Genomic DNA, 21,816 nt, shown 5'->3' with positions numbered 1-21,816 from the left:
GTGAAAAAGAACCACAAAGCTGCCGAGAGGGCCCCTCTGGGGGAGGAGCCAGGCCAGGGACCTGGGATCACTCACCCCTTACCTGGGAGGAGGTGGGCCTGCTCAAGTCAGACTTCAGCTCCTCCAACGTGTGCAGTAAAGACATCACTGCTTTCTCATTGGATGACGTCCAATCATTAACTGTCCTGTAAAAATAAATGGGCACTCAAAGTTGCATACGCGCCCCAAGTGACCATTATCCAAAACTAAACAAGAGCTCACGGCTCAAGAGAGACAAGACAGGTTTCTGAGGAGCCTGTGTGTGAATCACTTCGTCCAGCTGTGAGGCAGAGCCAGGGGCCCACGGGGGCAACAGGCCTGTGGCTGGACGCTTCTGCAGAGCTCAGAAACCTCCAGCCGGGAGGCGCGCCACTGAGCACAGGAAGCCACCGCCTGCCAGGCCCCGTGGCTTTCCTCTGGAATGAATGATTTAAAATGTTGTCCTAAGTGAAACTTTGCTTAGCAATCATGCTGCTCTATACATTAAGTCCAAGTATAGAAAGGAGAACTGTGTTTGCTGAGTTTCTGTGTATAGGGAAAAAGACAAACATTAGCATTACCCTTTCTGCCCATATGAAATATCACGATCGTCATCCTGGGTGTGAGTGGCCTTGAGTGACACTGGGCAGTGCCAGCGCGGGGGGGGGCACAGGAGGCTCCAAACCCGACCCTGTGGGTGGTGAGCAACTACACAGAGTGTAAAGAGAACCAAGCCAACCCTCAAAGGAACATGGAAGCCCCACGTCAGGCGTATTTTGAATCACAGGATTTTTTCTCTGACATTAGAATATGAACATGCCATCTTGCCAATCTGGAATCCCTCAGCAAAGTCCCAGAAAGAGGACTAGAGTGTTAAGTGCAAAGGAGCAGGGGCCTCACACCAGACACGCCCCAGCCCTCGGGACGGGTCTGGGACAGAGGGGTGGCTGCAAGGGACCAGCGAGCGCCAGGTGGCGTGGGTGCACACCTGTCCACGGCCTGGCTGGCGAAGCTGGTGAGAAGCCGGGTGGCAGAGAGCAGCCGCTGCCTCATCGCCTCCAGCTCTCGCTGCTGTTCCCGGAGGTGGTCCGCATCTGAGCCGGCAGCCCTGCGGGCAGAACCCAGGTGGAGGCGGCTGCCAGGCACCTCGTCCTTCGACTCCAGGTCTCTCACTGTCTGCTGAAGCTGCTTGATCTTATGCAAGTCACGCTGACGCTGCAGTTCTAATTCTCGCTGTTGTTAACAGAAAAAAGACAGAGAAGACGTTCACGTCAGTGTCCAAAAACAAAACTGCCAGCCGGGCGCGGTGGCTCATGCCTGTAATCCTAGCACTTTGGGAGGCCGAGGCGGGCGGATCATGAGGTCAGGAGATTGAGACCATGCTGGCCAACACAGTGAAACCCCATCTCTACTAAAAATACAAAAAATTAGCCGGGCGTGGTGGTGGGCGCCTGTAGTCCCAGCTACTCGGGAGGCTGAGGCAGGAGAATGGCATGAACCTGGGAGGCGGAGCTTGCAGTGAGCCGAGATCGCGCCACTGTACTCCAGCCTGGGCAACAGAGTGAGACTCCATCTCAAACAAAACAAAACAAAACACAAAACTGCCAGCAGGGTGTAGTGGCTCACGCCTGTAATCCCAGCACTTTGGGAGACTGCAGCAAGCGGATCACCTGAGGTCAAGGAGTTCGAGACGAGTCTGGCCAACATGAGGAAACCCCGTCTCTACTAAAAATATAAAAATTAGCTGGGCGTGGTGGTGCGCACCTGTAATCCCAGCTACTCGGGAGGCTGAGGCAGGAGAATCGCTTGAACCTAGAAGGTAGAGGTTACAGTGAGCCGAGATTGCACCACTGCACTCCAGCCTGGCGACAGAGTGAGACTCCATCTACCAAAAAAAAAACAAAAACAAAAACAAAAAAAAACAACAACTGCCAAGCAAAAGCCCAAAACACACAGCCGCGTTACAGGGGAGGCCCCTTGCAGACCAGAAACAGGCCCTCGGGCAGGCGGCCCCTGTGGTCCTGTACTGGGACCCACAGCCGACACACTGCACACCCTCATGCTGTGCTGCTCTGTGTCCCTCCAGCACGGAGGCAGCTGAATCACACGCCCCAGAATGATTCAGTGGTAAAAGCGTTTCCATCGTAGTTTTTAAAACTATCAGGCTTTCATCAGGCCCAGGGCAAGCACGCGGGGTCCAAAGGAGAGGAGCCTGAGAAGCTGAAACAGACCGGATGACGCTTCCCTGTGCCCTGGTCCCACGCATCCACATATGTACACGCACACGCCCAGACGCTCATACCAACACAGACACAGACAGGCACATTTGTGCATGTGAACGTGCACACACGTATGAGCCTGAGTGCAGCCCTGGGGCTGAGCCTGGGTGGCCACGTGCACCTGAGCTCCTAAGCCAAACCTCAAGGAGCAGCAGCCTTTCCTTCTGCAGGACGGGGGCACAGGCCATGTCTGGTGCCCGGGAGAAGCGTGTCAGCAAGCGCCTGAGCCCCTGCCCAGGGCCCGACTCCCACCAGGCAGGGGACAGAAGGTCTACTGCACGATGGGGCAAGGAAGGACGAAGCAGACTCTGAAGGGCCTCTGATTCCCAGCAGCGCCGCTGGGGCTTCCTTGTGACAACACAAAGACAGATCCGGCGGGAAGAGGCCCAAGATGCAGACACACAGAGGCGGCTTGCCGTGTCAGGGAGGGAACCCTAGCACTGAGCTGAGGCCGTCCCAGCCCAGAGGACCCACAGCTGAGCCTGCACTGCGTGGCACCAGCGCCCCTGCCACTGCGGTGACCAGGGTGCAGCTCAGACTCTACCCTCCTGACAGCGCCTCACTCAATGCTCGGGCCTCTTAAACAGGAATGAGTCTCTTTTCTATTTTCTAGTAAGGAAAGTAAGATACAGAGGAACTAATGAGATTGTATTATTTAGAAAAGATGGAATTGTATCCAGCATGCCACTCTCTTGGGAGGCTTCCACGGCTACAGCTAGAGAAAGGTTCTATAGTCCAGATCAAATTCACTATCCTCAGTAAAAACCACTCTGGAGGCCGGGCACGGTGGCTCACGCCTGTAATCCAGCACTTTGGGAGGCCAAGGTGGGCGGATCGATCACAAGGTCAGGAGTTCAAGACTAGCCTGACCAATGTGGTGAAACCCCGTCTCTACTAAAAATACAAAAATTAGCTGGGCTGGGCATGGTGACATGCACCTGTAATCCCAGCTACTCAGGAGGCTGAGGCAGGAGAATCACTTGAACCCGGGAGGTGGAGGTTGCAGTGAGCCAAGATGGTGCCATTGCACTCCAGCCTGGAAGACAGAGCGAGACTCTGCCTCAAAAAAAAAAATTAATAAATAAATCACTCTGGAAGGGCCACCTCACTCAAAATACAGGTCAAGATGCATCCTGAAGCAAGTTACTAATGCAACTTAGAAAATATTTTCTAAGCACTCATGTTACTATTCTTTTTAAGAAACAATCAAAATTAAAGGTTTTGGCTGGTAACTTCAGGCGTGGTTTCAGGAAGTTCTCAAAAAGTAAAGACTCCTTTGAGCATTCCATGAAAGGATGAGCCCTTGCCCAGGAGAAAGGCAAACACACACACCACGTCTCACCCTCAGCTGGGGTCCTGTGTAGACGCCCCTGCCATGCTTGGCCACACTGTCTGTACCACCAAACCACCTCCCTACTCTCCAAGGCTTCTGGAGATAAAAAAAACTACGACTATTCCAAAAAGTGTTTTTTGTTTTTTTTTTTTTTTTTTTTTGAGATGGAGTCTCGCTCTTGTTGCCCAGGCTGAAGTGCAGCGGTGCAATCCCGGCTCACTGCAACCTCCGCCTTGCGGGTTCAAGCAATTCTCCTGCCTCAGCCTCCCGAATAGCTGGGATTACAGGTGCACACTACCATGCCCGGCTAATTTTTTGTATTTTTAGTAGAAATGCGCTTTCGCCATGTTGGCCAGGCTGGTCTTGAACTCCTGACCTCAAGTGATCTGCCTGCCTTGGCCTCCCAAAGTGCTGGGATTACAGGCATCGGCCACCGTGCCCGGCCTGCTCTCATCCCTTCTTTTCAACATTGTTGAGTTCGTGCCACTGCACTCCAGCCTGAGTGACGGAATGAGACTCCATCTCAAAAAATAAATAAGTAAATAAATTTAACAAAAGTATAAAACTTATATTTTGAAAGCAATGAAACACTACTGAAAGAAACTAAAGAAGGCCTAAGTAAACAGCCGAGTGTGGTGGCTGACGCCTGTAATCCCAGCAGTCTGAGAGGGCGAGGCGGGAGGATCACCTGAGGTCAGGAGTTTGAGACCAGCCTGGCCAACATGGAAAACCCTGTCTCTACTAATCCAAAAATTAGCCAGGCGTGGTGGCATGTGCCTGCAGTCCCAGCTACACGGGAGGCTGAGGCAGAAGAATTGCTTGAACCCAGGAGGCGGTGACTGCAGTGAGCTGAGATCACATCACTGCACTCCAGCCTGGGTGACAGAGCCAGACCCTATCTCAAAAAAATCCTAATTAAATGAAGAGACACATTCTGTAATCGGGGATCAAAAGACCTCACACTGTCCAGATGTCAATACTACCCAGAGCAATCAGCACATTTAATGCCATCCCTAAGAAAATCCCAGTGGCAGGTTCTGCAGAAATACAAACACCAATCCTCAAATTCCTGCGGAATAGCAAGAAGCCCCACAGAGCTGAAACTATCTTGAAGAGGAAGAACGAAGTTGGAGAACTCACACTTCCTGATTTCAGTACTTTCTAGAAAGCTACAGTAACAGCAGTGTGGTGCCAGTGTCAGGGCACACAGGCCAGAGCAGACCAGGTCAGAGGGCCAGACACAAATCTCGCGTCCCCCACGTGAACCATCCTAACTCCAATTGCTTATCGTTTTTAGGTGTGGACGCTCCGCCGGCAGGCGGCTCTCACCAGCTTCTCCTTGTCTCTCTGCCACTTCCTCCACTGCTCCGCAGCCGCTGGGCTCTGCCTGGCCTCCGCGCTCCTCCTCGCAGCCTTGCGTCCTTCTTGCTCTTTCAACCGTGGGTGTGACTGCTCTAATTCTGCCTGCAACCATGCTGGTTTCTCCCTCTCTCTCTCCAGAGAGCATCTCAGCTCTCGTTTTTGGGTGTGCAGGGCTTCCACCGTCGACTTCAGTGTGGCACTTACCTCCTTCTCTCTCCTGAGCGCCTCACAGTGCTTCTGAGCCTCAGCCTCAAGCTGCTGCTGAGAATGCAGGGCTTGCTGCTGCACCTTTTCAAGCATCGCTTGCAAGTCCACCACCCGGGACTTCTCCTCCTTCAGCTTCCGCAGCAGAGCGTGATGGGCCTGTGTGTCCTGGTGCACGCAAGCCTCCTGTGTCCTCTGGCTCAGCTGCTCGGTCAGGAGCCGCTCGTGCCGCAAGGCCTCTGACAGCTCCAGGGTGCGGCTCTTCTCAGCCGCAAGGTCCCTCTGGAGCTCAGAGAGCTGACTCCGCTCCTGAGCCAGCAAGGCCTCGCAGCGTGAGTGCTCGATGCGCAGCTCCTTCTGCAGGTTGTCCTTGGCCGTCTGCTCGTGTTTCAGTGCCACGCAGAGTCGACTGCTCTGAGCACGCTGTGTCTCCAAAGACGCCCGCAGCTCCTAGACAGCAAACACATACGATGGGAGACACTGAATCAAGAGGAAAAGTGTCTACGTGGTTTTCCCGTCCACATTTGTTTATATACTTTAGCCCAGCAATTCTACCTTTTGAAATGCACCCTATTAGCCATATGTAGGGACAACATTTTTCTGTTAGTTCATCAAGTAACAAAAAACCCAGACTGCGGAGATGACATACTTTTTTCGGAAATGGTGCTGAGTCCTGAGTTCAGAGATGTTCCCTGTCTGTCCCTCTCCAGAAAATGATTCAGAGATGTCCCCTGCCCGCCCCCTCTCCAGAAAATCACTCCACCAGAGGCTCCTGCCCCCTCTTCAGAAAATCACTCCACCAGAGGCTCAGAGATACACACCCAGCTTGCTAGGAACCACCATTTCCATGCTGTTGAAAGCCATAACCCATGGAACTGGCACAGACTTGCTCAGAAGCCACAGCAGGCCTGCTGGGCCTCCGCCATGCAAAGCAGAGGCCCCACCACCAGCCTGCCTTGTGCACAGACCTCTGAGGCTGTGCTCTGTCTGGATGCCAGCGAGGAGGCTGTGTCCATCTCCACAGCAAGTGCTCAGGGACGGGGGGCGGGGCTCTGAGCAGGGGTATCGTGCCACCACGGGTCATCGCACTGTTCGCCTGTGGTGGCTACCACTACACCAAGGTGCAATTTTACCTGCAAACACAGCCCTATCCTGCTACGTCACACTGCTGTCAACTGGGTGCACTGCCATGAAGAACAGGAAAAGGAGGATGAAAGAGGAGCATGGCTTCAGGCTTCCAGTGCACACAGCCCATGCCGGCTGCCTTGCCCTGACACCCTGTTACCTCCAGGGCCTTGGCACTCTGGCCCTCCCTCTGCAGGTGCCGCAGCTGCTCCTCCTCCAGCTGGCTCTGCAGGGCACGCCCCTTCCCCTGCTCACTCTCCAGCTCCCGAAGTGCAGCCTTCAGCTCGTTCTCCTTACTGCTCAGCATGGATCTGCATGGAGACATCACAGAACAATCTGACCATGTGGGCCAGAGTGTGTTCCCGGGGGCTGGGAGCTCCAGGAGGGGAGGCAGAGCCCTGCCAGGTCCCACGTGTGTGCTTCACCCCCCACCACAGGATTATCAACCCAGGGACAGCAGGGCGCGGTGCCCCGGGGGCTGCCCAACTGCGGCCCACCAGAGGTTCTGTTTCCTTTCATCACCAAGAAAACCATGGCACAACGGGGAGACTCCCGCCAGTGTCCCGGGAAGGTGGATCAGGCGCACCTCAGCTGGAGGACCTCCTGCTGCACCTCGCAGAGGGACCGGGACAGCTGTTCGCTCTTCTGCCTGCTCTCACAGAGGTCGGACTTCAAATCTCGCACCACAGTCTGCTCCGCCGCCAGGAGCTTCTGCACGCCATTCGCTTTCTCTTGCTCTTCACTCAGCGTCTTCTGCAAGTCACCGGCAATGCACTTCTCCTGCTCTACTTTATAAGCCAGCAGTTCAACTGAGAAAGACAAAAGAACAGTAACAGGCCCCCATGAGCTCCTCGTGCTGCACAAGTGACACCAGGTTAGAGACAGACTCGTGGGGGCGTGAGGTGTATGTGCTTCAGGAAGAAAGGAGGTTCTGTGGACTAGAAGCTTTCATTGCGGGTGGAACCAGGATGCTCAATTCTGCCCTCTGGGCCCATTTCCTTCCAGGGCCTACCCGCCTGGCCGGGAGCACACAGAGTCCAGGAGTGATATAGCCCTGGAGCCATCCTAAAAATGCCACCCCACCCCCACTCACACCCTAAACTGCCTCCAACAGAGGCAACTCCAGGCCCAGGTGGCTTTACTGGAAAATTCTCCCAAAACTTAAGGAAGAAATAACCCCAATTCTAGACAACGGAGGGCGGAGAGGCTACTTCCCAAATACTTCCCGCACCCCGTGGGGCTGGCGCTACCCAGCACCAAGACCAAAAAGGCACAACAGAAAACAGACCAGTGCCCCTCAGGAGTACTCGGACAGCACCGGCCCACCACCCCCATGCCCCTCACGAGCGATCGCATGGTGCCGGCCCCCCCATGCCCCTCACGAGCACGTGCACAGCGCCGGCCCCCCCCATGCCCCTCACGAGCATGTGCACGGCACCGGCCCCCCCAGGCCCCTCACGAGCGCTCGCACGGTGCCGGCCCCCAGCCCCAGGAGCACAAAGGGCATGGGCCCCCAGCCCCAGGAGCACGAAGGGCACGGGACCCCAGCCCCAGGAGCACGAAGGGCACGGGCGCCGGGACAAGGGCCGTGGGCTGAACTGCAAGGCCGCTCCCCTTGACGGAACCCAAAACTAGGAACAGAGGGCACTTCCCCAAGCTGACCAAGGGCGCCTGGCCCCACATGCCACGGTACGAGACCAGCTCCTGCCCCCAAAACTAAGAGCAGGGAACGGCATCTGCCCACACAGCTGATGGCACAGCACGCGAGAGAACATGGGCAAGAAACAAAAAATCGTTACTTACCCACAGATGACCTGAGCATCTACATAAAAACTCCCGAAGAAGCTAAATTAAATGTAGAAACCTACGAGACATTCCTGAACTCTAGCATGAGCTCCCAAGAATCTGCCAGCACTCAGAGCCCAACCCAGGCCCCTCTTGCCCACATCAGGCCCAAGAGTGAGGCCTCCGTGCCAGCCCCACCCAGCGCTGCCTGTCTCCAGGGTCCTTTCTGCTCAGTCCTATCAGCTGACAACCATATGGCAACACTCAGGGGCTTGACTAGATGATGCCCTGTCACCATCCTCTGCTCCCAAGGCCACACAGGTGAGTGTCGGGTGGGCAGGTGCAGAGGCCGGGCCCCAGGCAGTGTAGACAGTGACACCCACCCTGCCTGCGCAGCTGGTGCTCCTGCTGGCTCCCACGCGCCTCTGCGCTTGTCAGCGCCGTGCGCAAGTGCTGCAGCTTCTCCTGGTTCTGCAGGTGCGTCATGCGCAGCTGGGCACGCAGAGCCTGGATCTCGGACAGCAGGCTGCTCCGGTCCGGCAGGCGAAGATGCTCCAGGAACTTTTCCTGCAGGTCTCCCTGGGGCACAATGGGAAAAGCAGCCTGAGCATTGGGCAGCCACCCCATGCCCCGGCCTTCCCTGCTGCCCGCCCTCAAAACCCGCTCCGCCGGGACAAGCCTGCTGAGTCTGGGATGGGTGCACAGCAGATGCTGGGCCTCAGCTCTGTGGCCTGCAGGCGTCAGGGCTGGGCTGCGCTACCCTGCGTGAGGCCTGCAAGCCAGTTACTCTCAACACTAGGTTTCCTCGTGTATGCTGGCAGGAAAAGGATTTCTAGTGTCCCCATGGCACCAACGCCACCCAGCCCTGCACACAGAGCACCTCTCAACCCAGGAGGGGCTACCTGGAATGGAGAACGTTTCTTTAGCCACCTATCTATCTCAGAAAAGAGTGAGGCCTGAGGGTACATCTCGAGCACACCTGTCCTGTTACAGCTGCAGGTGGAAAAGTGCAGCATCCTGCATGGACTGAGCGTGAACGCCTGGGTAAGTCACAGCCACATTCCAGCGGTCGAGAGAAACACACAAACCGAAATTCACACACAAAACAGTCTGTGTCACCCTCTCTGCCAGGGCCGGACCCCTGGGGCAAACTGAGGCCTGGTGGCAGAGCTGACACTCACCTGCTCACGGATGATCTCCTCCAGCCTTTTGAGCAGAGAGCTGTGACCCCCCAGATCTGAGCCACTGAGTCGGGGCTGCAGCTCAACCCCCGGCATCTCCTGCTCTTTTTCAAAGGCCTCTTGCACAACCTGCAGAAGGTCCCCTCTCCAATCGGGGCACGCGGTGGGCACTTCCTAAAGGAAGAAGGAAGAAACGTGGCGTCCTCACAAATGCACCTGCATCCTTGTGCCCTAAAGTTCGCAGTGTGACTGCGTTTGGAGATGGGGCCTGCGGGAGGTGATTCAGGGTAAATGAGGCCTCATAAGAAGAAGAAGAGACACCAGAGCTCACTCGCTGTCTCCATGTGAGGACACAGCATGGAGACGCTGTCTGCAAACCAGGAAGGGCGCCTACACCAGAATCCAACCCTGTGGGCACCCTGATGCCACAACAGGTGAAATCAATGTCTGCTGTTTAAGCCCCCTGGTCTGGGGTGTTCTGTTACGGCAGCTGAGCAGACTGACAGCCGTTCAAACAGAAATGACCCTGACAGAAGAGAAGACACACACTGCCCAGGGCCATTCAAGGCACGAGAAGCAAAGGCTGCCATCATGAGCACAGAAGAGACTGAAAAAGACGATAAAGTAAGGTCAGGAAAATGTCAGCAAAGCTCCTTCCCTCTTTTCCTGCTGCTGCACCTTCGAGGCCCAGGGCCTGGAGAGGACCTAAGGCTGCAAGGGGCTACCCGCTGGTCCCCAGGGGCGGCGTGCAGCACCGATGAGCCTCCTGAATGCCAGCCAGGCTGCCGCTCGCACACAACCAGGGCCTGCTGGAGGGGCGAGTGGAGGCGGGTGGGGCTGACCCTCCCACTGGCTCTCCATGGCACCAGCACACCCTGTGCATTCCAGGCACAGGGACAAAGCCCTTCCCTCCCTCACAAAGCTTTGATCCCAGTCAGAGGCAGGCGCAGGGGCAGGACAGGGTGGGCATGGAGATGGGAGGGAGCGTGATGGGAGTTGGCGTCCACTCCACAAGCTCCACAGGCCCTGGTGATGGAAGCAGACAGGAAGGGAGATGGGGAGGACTTGGGGAAAAGTGGGGTGCGGGGTCGACAGCACAGAGGTGAGGCCCTGAGGTCCAGTTGCTGGGGCGTGGGGTGTGGAGAGGGAGGTAGGAGAGACCCAAGGGGAGGAATGAGGCTGGAGGGCAAGTCACCCGAGTGGCAGGAGGAGAGGCCCTGGGGGACAAGTGCTGGAATGGGCCGAGTCCGCAGGACCACATGGCCAGGAGGGACCACTCCCAGCCTCCCCGCAGGCTCACACAGGGCACAGGACTGAAAGCCCTGAGCCCTTCTGCTCCCCACACACCTCCACGTCCCGCAGGGAACCTGCCCCGAGAGCCTGCGCTGGCTGTGGGAGATGGGCAGGCCTCCCCAGGGTTCTTGGACCTCAGTCTTTTTGGCCGTGCTAAAAAAAATCCTAGGCCAGGCACGGTGGCTCACGCCTGTAATCCCAGCACTTTGGGAGGCTGAGGTGGGTGGATCACAAGGTCAGGAGTTCAAGACCAGCCTAGCTAAGATGGTGAAAGCCTGTCTCTACTAAAAATACAAAAATTAGCTGGGCATGGTGGCATGCACCTGTAATCCCAGCTACTCAGGAGGCTGAGGCAGAGAACTGCTTGACCCAGGGTGGTGGAGGTTGCAGTGAGCCGAGATTGTGCCACTGCACTCCAGCCTGGGAGAGACAGCGAGACTCTGTCTCAAAAAAAAAAAAAAAAAAAAAGAAAGAAATCCTAGTCTCCACGTGGCCCTAAGGACGCGGCCGTTACCGCAAGCTCCTTAAATCCTTTGGAAAAGAAGTGTGTGAAGGGCAAAATAAACCTGCGTCTTTTCCCCATGGAGCGAGCTGTCCTGTATCTCGTCTTCCTTCCGGGGTGGGTGTGGCTCGCCGCTCGGGGGTGCAAGGCCTTCTGACAGCGCCAGGATCTGGTGGCTCTCGTCACGCACCATCTGCAGTAAAGCCTGTGGTGGGAAAGCACGTCAGAAGGGAGTTGCCTGCCACCCCACACAGCCACGCTCTATACCACCTGCGGCCCCGAACTGCCGCCAGGACTCTGTGAAGGGCGGGCAGCTGTGGAGAGGGAGGGCACCACCTCGGCTTCGTACAGGCAGCACCCACCTCTCAAGCTACAAGGTTTTCAGACCCACCTCTCCCGACCTTCAGAGAGACAACACGGAAGCCAGGCTTGGAGTGAATTTCTCTATAAGCCACTCCAAAGATGGCCCCGCCACTTCCTCCACTCCACCTGCTCCCTGAGGGGGACACCGTCCCCCGTCTAAGCCTGGACAAAGCTCAGGGCACGGCTTTAGGCCAATGTCCACAGAGAGATCACAAACATATCACACACTCCCTGCCCACCTGGGACGCTATGAGATGGCCACCCAGGAGGCCTCTGTGCGTGGTCTGGCTGAGACCAGTGCCAACCACCAGCGTGGGGTGAAGCTGCCTGTGCTGGGCACGGGGAGCAGAGAAAACCATCCCCAGCAGGCCCTGCCCACAGGTCTGTGAACACGAGGCGGCTGCTTTATACGACCGAGTACGCAGCAGCTGGTGTCCGGACACACGCTTGACTGTCTCGCCAGAGAGGCTGAGGGGTAAGCAGACGGCCCTATGGAGAAGCTGGTGTCACGACCAGCCTAGAGCCCAGAGCCCAGAGGCTCCGCGCGGTCACCACCACATGAGCACACACCCAAGCACAGGACACGTCTGCATAAAAACCTGAAGAGAAAAATAATCTAATAAAGTCCAAAACGAGGGAAATGCAAAATGAGGCAATGATGAAGCCTACGACGGGTGTGACTGACTGAAAATAGGCTTTCCTGTAATTTTAATGATATGCCAAAAAAAGTCAAATATTAACACTAAAGTGTAAAACCAAATTGCGTACTATGTTCATCTCTAACAACTGAAAACACTTTTACTTTAAACATAACGTATGTGGCACAGGATGGATGCGAACTGAGGTCTGCGGCAGAGCAGGGTGTGGTTGAGGGGAGCGGGGTGGTGCAGGGAGGAGCGGAGATGGGGGGAGCAAGGCCGTGGCTGGGGGAGCAGGGTTGGGGGGAGCGCAGTGGGAGCAGGGCCAGGGGAGCAGGGCGGTGGGCAGGCCCTGAAGCTGCTTGGCCCCTCCCTTCCAGCTGCAGAGGACAGGCCATTTCCTTCTTTTTAATATGCTTTTCTAGATTCTATATGGAGGAGAAAATGCATTTTAAAAAACATCTCTTACAAAGAAGAGATGCAGAGGCCCTGGGCCACAGCTTCCCACCAGGTGACACGGGGCCCTTGCAGCTGGGTTCCCGTGAGGCCGGGAAGTGGTGCAGAGCCCAGTGGGCACCTTAGAACATGGCCTGTGAGGCAGCCTGGGGGGTCCCACAGACACAATCACCAGGGCTGAGAAGGTTCTGCCATCTCCACACTCAGGACCAGGCGGCTCTGCCTGTCAGCAGTGGTGGTGGTGGTGGCGGCGGAGGCAGGGGAGTCCTCATTTCCTAAGCTCCAGCACCTACCCTGCCCACTCATGGCTCAATTCCAGGCACGGCCGGAGGTGGCCAAGAGTGGCCGGGGCCCCACCCGTGCTCAGGACCCCTCAGCCTCCTCAGCGTAGGGACCACAGGGGCTATTAGAGCGTCGACCACACTCTTAGCGTCTGTGGCTGCATCTGAGCAGTGGGTGTCCCCCACGCGCCTGGAGCCACCTCCAAGCGGGGCAAGCACCCAGCTCCACTCAGATCCCCACTGCCGCATCAGTGTGGGCACAACCCCAGGGCTCCACACTCTAAAACACAGGCCAGAAATTAAGACAATAAAGGAAAACCCTGAGTTTGAAACAGTCTGAGACATCCGTGAGGAAAACTCCTTGTGATTTTCAACTGGACTTGGGACCTTTCAAAGCTGGAGGTGCTCCCTGGACAGCAGTTCCTCCTCTTCCTCCTCCTCCCCTCTCCCCTCCCCCTCCTCCCTTCCCCCTCCTCATCCCCCTCCCCCTTCTCTTCCTCCTCCCCTCTCCCTCCCCCTTCTCTTCCTCCTCCCCTCCCCCTCCTCCTCTGCTTCGCAGCTGCTGCCTCAAGGGCTACAGGAGGCCTTTCCTGCCTTTTGTGCTTTTCTTTTTAAATTATGAAACCTAAGTATGAAGAGTTAACATTAATCAAATTTATTCCTTAAAAATCATGAATTCTAATATTAGGTTGTTTTCCATAGGAAACACTAACCGAAACATCTCCTTGACGTTCTATATTGTATAAAAATTTGAGGCCAGGTGCTGTGGCTCACACTGTAATCCCAGCACCTTGGGAGGCTGAGGTGGGCAGATTACTTGAGCTCAAGGAGCTCAAGACCAGCCTGGGTAACATGGCAACACTCCATCTCTACAGAAAATACAAAAATTAGCTGGGTGTGGTGGCTCACGCCTGTAATCCAAGCTACTTGGGAGGCTGAGGTGGGAGGATCGTTTGAGCCCAGAAGGCAGAGGTTGCAGTGAGCTGTGACTGCACTGCTGGGTGACAGAGTGAGACAGTCTCACCAAAAAAAAAAAAAAAAAAAAAAAAAGAAATGCAAAGAAGAAATAAACTGATTTAAAAAAAAGTATCTCCAATTTCCATGTTTAAGAAAGTAAAATAAGTTTTTTTATTTTAATGAAAAAAAGAGGTTTAATTGACTCAGTTCTGACAGAGAGGGGTCTTACTATGTTGCCCAGGCTGGTCTTGAACTCCTGGGCTCCAACGATCCTCCTGTCTCAGCCTCCCAAAGTGCTGGGATCATAGGCATGAGCCACCGTGCCCAGCCAAATAAAGTAAAACAAGTTTTATTCTGAATGCAGTAAGTCCTCACTTAACGTCATGGATGGGTTTTGGAAACCGCGACTTTGAAACGCATGTAACAAAGGCACCCTTAGGGCCCGCTGAGACAACGGGAGCTGCGGCCAGCAGCACAGGAGTGTCCTTCCTACAAGGTCAGTTTCCAGGAACCTCGGGGCAATGCTCAGTGAGGACTTACTGCGCAGTCTCAGAAGAGGTTTCACTGATGTGAAGACTGTTTTGTTTGGGAATATGTTTACCACTTGACTAAGCTCCTGTAGTGGCATCATTCTATCACTCACTTGTTTAGCCAAGTTTTTGCCAATGGTTTTGTCACAAAATGATCTGCTAAACTGGGAGAGAAAAGAAAACCTATGAAAAGTTCCACAAAATTCTGCCTTCAAAGTTGACTCCAAGGAGGCTGAATGGCTTCTCTCCCATCGTCTGAAGAGAACTCGGCTCAGTCCTAGAGCACTGCGGCGTCTGGTGCCTCGGCTTCTCTACAGGGCACAGGCAGGAGGGAGGCACAGGCGGGAGAGAGGCACAGGCCGGCTCTGCAACTCGGGGCAACACCACCTGCCCACGGGCTCACAGGACCCTCCCTGCCCAGATGGGAGGCGGCCACCTAAGGGGCCAGTGCAGGGCTGGGCGGGCGGCTTCCGGGGCCACTGTGGGGCTGCCTCCCGTGAGTCATTAAAATGCAGGTGCTCAGGGGCACCCAGGAAAAGCTGGCCCTCCCAGGCTCTCCCCGGCAAGGCAGGACACAGGGCTTGGGGGATGCCCCGAGGATGCACATGTGAAGCTGTGAGGGCCACCCCTGCCAGCCATACCTTCACGTGCTTTGGATGCACTTCCTTCTCCTTCATGGCTTCTGGCAGCGGCTGAAACCTTCCAGAGATGGGAGCAGGGGTCACAGGACCAGCAGTTCGAGCCTCAGGGCCTCCTGACCCTGGGCTCAGTCTTGCTCCAAAACCTGAGCCGTCACCTAAAAACACCACAGGGTCAGGGTCCCACCCACAGCTCTCCAGGGGGTTCAGCAGGGGACGCACTGCAGAGGCAGGACAGGGGTGATCGGCCCGCAGCCCCCAGCGACAACCACACCGTGATTCTGCTCACGGAGAAAACACTGATGGGCCCCAAAAATGCTTCATGAAAACATAACCCTGGTGAGAATGACGCACGTCAAGTAAGAAAACGCAGCTTCACAGGTTGAGTACATCACCTGAGTCCCTGATTCCAGCGCCAGTCTTAGGGGACCTCTGCTCACTTCTCCAGACGTGGCCCCCAAAGACTCCACAAAACCCAGATGGCCTGGGCAAGCTCAAGAGCAGCGGGATGTGCGGGGCCTGCACCCTCCACGCCAGCCACGGAGATAAGGCAGGCAGCGGACGGGCATCCAATGACTGCTCAGGAAACGCTGACTGTGCCTGCCATGGGGTCCCTGCGGTGCAGCTCCTGTGTCAGGTGGGCATTGGGGTCTCAAGGAGGAAAATTCAAAACCTCCCAGTGCACAGGGCCCTGGTCCATCCCGGAGACCTGCACCTGCGCCAGCCCACAGGGAGGGGGGGCGCTTTGGAAACTGAGGCAGGATCGTGTAAGGGACACGAGACCCAGACGAGGAGGAGGCGCCCTGGAAAAAGGGTGTTGGACCTTCAAAACAGGAGGATGAGGATTCCAGCGAGACGGGGCCCCTGTGTGGACAAAGCTCCCTGGGGAGCGGAGGCGGCAGCACTTGGGCACCCGGGGGATGATGCCCCGGCACAGCCTGCTGAGCAGAGAGCACACTGGGGAGGAGCAGAGGCCAACGATGCAGGCAGAGTACAACATCAGAGGATGACGATGACCCCCTCAGAGAAATAACGGGCACGTCATTCACAAAACGAACCAACAAACTGCTTTTTGTGAGTGGCGGCAAGTGCCGAGAGAGCAGCACGAAGGCCTCAGGAGCAGTGCAAGGGTGCAGGGTGCTGGGTTGCTGCCTGTACCCCCCAAAATGCCTCAGGCCACCCACCGCCTGCAAATCTTGTGTCTAATAATGGTGCCAAGTCCTACTTCTGCCCTGTGTATCTCAGCTAAAGATGACGACGAAGAAATCTTTGGGGAAATCATCTACTTCAGGTGTCTGAGAAATCTCTGAGGGTGAAGGACGTTGCACCTCCCTGAGCTGCGGCTCCCACAGCGTGCACCAGTAACTCTGGGATGTGACTGCTGCGGACACTGTCACCCAGTGCCACCGAGACATGGGTGCCCACTCCATCCACAGGAGATCACAGCCAGCAGGTGCCGCCAGCGGGTGGTCAGAGCTCCACAAGTCCAAGACCACATTCCCCATTGTCCCACTGGACCCTGTGCCTTCAGCACAAACTATGCTTCACCTCGGGGCCCAACACCTTCCTCCAGGTGCAGGGACCTCTCACCTGGCTGTGCCCAAAATAAACTCAAGAACGCCCTCCAAAAAAGAAACAAACCAAGGAGCTAAAGCTAAAGGAGAGAGGAACAGTTAGGATGAGAAAGAGTTCTGAGAAATTTAAAATATGAGCGCAGAAACAGAACACTCAGCACAAATGTTGACAAATAAAGTTCTAAAGAAAACCTCTTAGAAATGAGAACAAAAACAAAAGAAGTAGAAATAAGGAAAGAAAATTTGACAATCAATCTTGGAGGCCCGATATAGTTGAATAACAGGAATTACAAAAAGAAGAGAGAAAACCATAGGATACGTGATTGGAGGAAGGACGAACGAGGAGGAAACCCTCCACCCCGACTGCGCAGGCCCCTCCAAGGTCGCGCGTCACTGGAGGGCGCGGGCACGGAGGCGGTGGACACCCTGACCGCGCAGGCCCCTCCAAGGTCGCGCGTCACTGGAGGGCGCGGGCACGGAGGCGGTGGACACCCTGACCGCGCAGGCCCCTCAAAGGTCGTGCGTCACTGGAGGGCGCGGGCACGGAGGCGGTGGACACCCTGACCGCACAGGCCCCTCAAAGGTTGTGCGTCACTGGAGGGCGCGGGCACGGAGGCGGTGGACAGGCACGTGATACCTTCCAACCCAAGTGTCTGCACCCAGCCAACCAAGCGACAACCACCAGGGAGATGAGGAAGTTCTCAAAAACAAGCACCTGCCAGACGCCTTTTCTACAGAGGCTTCTGGGGACACATTTCATTAAAAAAGAGGGGGCTGGCCAGGCGCAGTGGCTCATGCCTGTAATCCCAGCACTTTGGGAGGCTAAGGTGGGAGGATGACTTGAGCACGGGAGGTGGAGGCTGCAGTGAGTTGAGACTACGCCACTGCACTCCAGCCTGCGTGAGAGAGCAAGACCCTGTCTGGGTAAATAAGAGACCATTGAAGAGGGGCAAGGGGCCACCTGGGAGCCCCTGAGAGTTGTTGGGGAAGCACCTGCTGTGCTTGGAAGGCTGGGATGACATTCACCTGGACACCGTGTGCGAGGACAGCAGTGAAGCACACAGAAGAAACTGAGCCAAGAAAAACAAAAGTGGCTCGAGGGGGATGCACGCTCCCAGCGGCTCTGCTGGAACACGGGGTGCGTCCTTGAAGGGCAAACCTTGGCTGTGACAGCACAGGGCGTGCAGACTGCACCTCATGTAGCAAGGGGCGTGTGGCGAGGGGCTAGGAGGGCTGAAGATGCTACTTTAAACAGCAAATAGTTTGAAAATAAAGCAAATACGAGAAGACATTTCTGAGAGTTAAATGTGGGCATCCCCAGGGAGCTGCAGTCCTGAGTGGGGAGCTGGGACACAGGCTGCTCAGGAAATGGTCCTCTCAGCACCCATAACTGTTACCCTGCGTGCTCGCTATTCATCAAATAAATAAAAACAAAATTAAAAAGCTGCTGGCCCTACTCTGCAAATACTAAAATTTCTAATTAAATTGTGACCATGTTCTCAAAAATCACTAAATCGCTGAAAAATCCAACAGATTTTTTAAAAAGTTAGAGCACCTCAAAAGGTGACTGACTTGTAAAAAGACAACAATTATAGAAAAAGTTATGAAATTAAAAAAAGTACGGTGTGGCAGGTAACTGCCACCACAACTGATCCAGGCCAGGGCAACCAAGGGAGGCTGAGACCAGTGAGCGTGAGCATGAGAGGGAAGAGAATACTCAGTCTCTGCATCTCCCACAGAAGGAGGTGGAGGAAACCTGGCAGGCACCATCACAGACAAAGGCCCAAGTCAAGCCCACACACCTCCGGCCACGAGGTCAGACGCAGCCCCCAACGTACCATCGCGAGGACATGCCACAGTCAGCGGCCCCTCGGCTCCTCTCCAGGGCCGGTGCCCCGAAACCCACAGCAGAGAGAGGGACGTCCACCCCAAGGGGAGGGAAGGGCAGGGTGGGCAGGCAAGGCAGCAGAGCCTGGAAACATGGCATGCGCCGCCCCAGTCTCCATCCTGCCAAAGACACCTGAACACAGCCTGTGAGCTGGGGTGTCTTTTCCATAAAGGACACTACTGGGACAATCGGTGAATCTGAGCAAGGTCTGTAGCTGTAGCTGAGACGCCAGCCTTGGATCACGGTGAACATTCCAGGGTGGAGCGTGGCCCGGGCCAGCGACCTTGGCTCTGTGAAAGGTACAGGCGTGTTTGCAGGAGTCAAGAGGCCCCAGGTGCACGCCCGACAAAGCGCAGAGCCGGGGTGGAGGTCAGCGGGGGGCAGATGCAGAACCAGGCAAAGGATGCAGGAATTCTTTTGACTATTCTGTGCTAGGAAACCACTGAAATAAAAAATTAAAAATGAAAGATAACCAACTCACTTTTCTCACTTCTATCAGCTTTTCCTTCTAATCCAGGAGGAGGTGAACTTAATGTTTCTTGAGAATCAAAGGATGTTGTGATAAAATCTTCAACATCTTTCTCCTGTTCAGATAAGAGAGATTTTTAAATGGTCATAAAATAATGAGTAATTACATCATAGCGCTGACTTTGCCAGGTGAAAACTTTCAAAGGCCTGAATTTATCTTCCCACATAGACCCCAAATGAAACAACTCAAAACTGGTGAACACACAGGTCGAATGCTTCCAACAATTTAATCAGATTCACCCACAGCTCTTTAGGAATATTTTAATGTAGCCAACAGTAAATATTTCAGATTTAAACTGTTTTGCATGAAATGATAGTATATGGATGTTTCAGATAATATGTATCTGCTAAATTATTATTTTTTGAGGGAGGGTCTCACTCTGTCACCCAGGCTGGAGTGCAGTGGTTCGATCTCGGCTCACTGCATCCTCAACCTCCTGAGGTCAAGTGATCCTCCTGCCTCAGCCTCCTGAAGAGCAGGGACCATGGACGGCACCAGCACCTCCAGCTAATTTTTTGTGTTTTTTTTATAGAGACAGGGTCTCACCGTGTTACCCAGCCTGGTCTCAAATTCCTGGGCTCAAGCAATCCTCCCGCCTCAGCCTCCCAAAGTGCTGAGACTACAAGCTTGAGCCCAACCATACCTGATTTTTAATTTTATCTTACTCAAGATACACAAAATCCCAAAATGATTATGTTAGAAATAATACGATCTAACTCATAAATTATTAAAATTAATTAGCATATGTGAAACCTGTTAAAAATATGAAGCATTTCTGGCTGAGCATGGTGGCTCACGCCTGTAAGCCCAGCACTTTGGGAGGCTGAGGTGGGTGGATCATGAGGTCAGGAGTTCGAGACCAGCCTGACCAATAAGGTAAAACCCCGTCTCTACTAAAACTACAAAAATTAGCCGGGTGTGGTGGCGTGTGCCTGTAGTCCCAGCTACTAGGGAGGCTGAGGCAGGAGGTTTGCTTGAACCTGGGGAGGCGGAGGCTGCAGTGAGCCAAGATTGCGTCACTGCACTCTAGCCTGGGCGACAGAGCGAGACTACGTCTCACAAAAAAAAAAAAAAAGGAAGCATTCCTAAAACTAAACCTAAAAAACCATTCTGGACAAAGAACCCTATGCCCATCACACACGAAGACGTGTCTGGGCTATGCCCGTTGGAGTCAGCATCAGTGGAGAAGCATGCCCAGGGTACGTCTGAGGCGGGCAAATGCATCTCAGGCATTTAAAAAATACCTGAACAACTGAAATAATCTAAATGCTTCCATGATGCCAGTCCTGCAGAGCTGGCCCCACACAGCACTGAGAGGTGTGCGCTGTCAGGAGGTGAACAAACAATGGCAGCTGCCGTGGCGCCGGGCAGGCCACATTCCCACAGAACAGCGGGCCTGGGAGCAGAGCAGGCACCTACCACAGCCATCCTCTGCACATGGTGGTCGTCAGCCGGCGGAGACTCGGCCCACTGCAGTGCCAGCGCTGCTGCGGACACGCCTGGGGAACAAAGCAGCCCCGGCCCCTGGGTCTGTGGCAGCGAGGTGTCCGCCCTGTCCCCCAGGGATGTGTCGGCACTGCACAGGCTCAGGGCTCCTGAGTGGGGTGTCACGGGGAGGCTGGGCCGGGGCTCCAGGGTCCAGTCCTTCCTGAGGACCTCAGGGGAGCTCCAGGAAGACAGGTCCAGCATCCCGACCGGGCTCTTCCGGGGCCCAGCCTCTGCAGTGTGGCTCTGGTGGCGGGAGCCGCCAAGTACGCTGGTCGGTGAAGAAAGAGACCTGTCCTGACATTCTGATTTTTCTTGAATGGGAGAATCTGGCATTTCATCTGGTATCAAAGAATCCCAATTTTTGATAACATCAGTTACACCCCCCGTGGCTGTATTGGCATCACACGTGTCTACGGGGGGTGATATGTCAGGCTCTTCTCCGTCACAGGAATCATCACTCCAGCTGCTCTCCAACAGGTGTGCTGAGGCCACGAGCCACGGAGATTTGGTGTCGGCAGCATCCACATTCTGGAAGGTCATGGAATACAGCAAACGGTTCAGTTTTTCCTGAAGTTGTTTCACCTGAGCTACGAGATCGACCTTCGGCAGCTGACAATCTTCCAGTACTTTTTCTTTACCCTGCAGGTGAAACAGAACAAGTGCACGGTGGAATACCTGGCTCACCAGGAGTCGCACCTGTCCGGTGTTAATGAGTGGATTTCAGGGAGTTTCGGAGCACTCAGGGGTGATTCCACAATGAGCCCTGCACATTTCAAGTTTATTTAATTCTATGAGAAACAGAACCAAGGCTTACATCTCCTTGCTTAAAAGGCAACTGTCATAACCTATTTCTGCGGTGATTGAGGACACAAGCTTCATACAAGGGAAAAAGGATGGGAAGGTTCTATATCTGAGCACTGAAAACACAAAATTGTGGTTTATGTGATGAATTTGGAGTTTCTTTGTGTGTAACTTCTAAAAATTTGGCAGGCAGGGCTGAGCTTTCTCTTAAGAATTCAAAAAATTGGGCCGGGTGCAGTGGCTCACGACTGTAATCCTAGCACTTTGGGAGGCTGAGGCAGGTGGATCACGAGGTCAGGAGTTTGAGACCAGCCTGGCCAAAACGGTGAAACCCTGTCTCTACTAAAAATACAAAAATTAGCCAGGCATGGTGGCGGGTGCCTGTAATCCCAGCTACTCGGGAGGCTGAGGCAGTGAATTACTTGAACCCAGGAGGTGGAGGTTGCAGTGAGCCAAGATCTCAAGATCTCGCCACTGCACTCCAGCCTGGGCGACAGAGCGAGACTCTGTCTCAAAAAAAAAAAAAAAAAAAAAGAATTCAAAGAAACGTTCCTGTCATGAGGGCCCCAAGACTGTTTGCCGCAGGAGATG

At 54.7% G+C, this 21,816-nt stretch overlaps 1 protein-coding gene across 14 annotated transcripts in view; it reads right to left on the bottom strand.

Annotated features, from left to right (window-relative positions):
• PCNT (pericentrin) overlaps positions 1 to 21,816 on the bottom strand; it is a 122,111-nt gene that overhangs the window by 8,560 nt on the left and 91,735 nt on the right. For 8 of the 14 annotated variants that reach the window (XM_055373800.2, XM_055373809.2, XM_055373810.2 and 5 more), the window contains 11 exons: positions 20,356 to 21,063; positions 18,889 to 18,991; positions 14,949 to 15,103; positions 11,147 to 11,287; positions 9,288 to 9,461; positions 8,490 to 8,685; positions 6,908 to 7,130; positions 6,482 to 6,632; positions 4,960 to 5,646; positions 1,007 to 1,251; positions 83 to 185 (listed from right to left, as the gene is read on the bottom strand). In XM_055373800.2, coding sequence (XP_055229775.1) covers positions 83 to 185; positions 1,007 to 1,251; positions 4,960 to 5,646; positions 6,482 to 6,632; positions 6,908 to 7,130; positions 8,490 to 8,685; positions 9,288 to 9,461; positions 11,147 to 11,287; positions 14,949 to 15,103; positions 18,889 to 18,991; positions 20,356 to 21,063 — 2,886 coding nt within the window. The remainder of the gene's footprint in view (positions 1 to 82; positions 186 to 1,006; positions 1,252 to 4,959; positions 5,647 to 6,481; positions 6,633 to 6,907; positions 7,131 to 8,489; positions 8,686 to 9,287; positions 9,462 to 11,146; positions 11,288 to 14,948; positions 15,104 to 18,888; positions 18,992 to 20,355; positions 21,064 to 21,816) is intronic. The other 6 variants (XM_055373805.2, XM_055373808.2, XM_055373807.2 and 3 more) reach the window with 1 other exon arrangement.

Source organism: Gorilla gorilla, chromosome 22 (genome assembly GCF_029281585.2).
Source record: "Gorilla gorilla gorilla isolate KB3781 chromosome 22, NHGRI_mGorGor1-v2.1_pri, whole genome shotgun sequence".
Classification (NCBI taxonomy): domain Eukaryota; kingdom Metazoa; phylum Chordata; class Mammalia; order Primates; family Hominidae; genus Gorilla; species Gorilla gorilla.
This window is presented reverse-complemented; position numbering and strand designations above follow the sequence as displayed.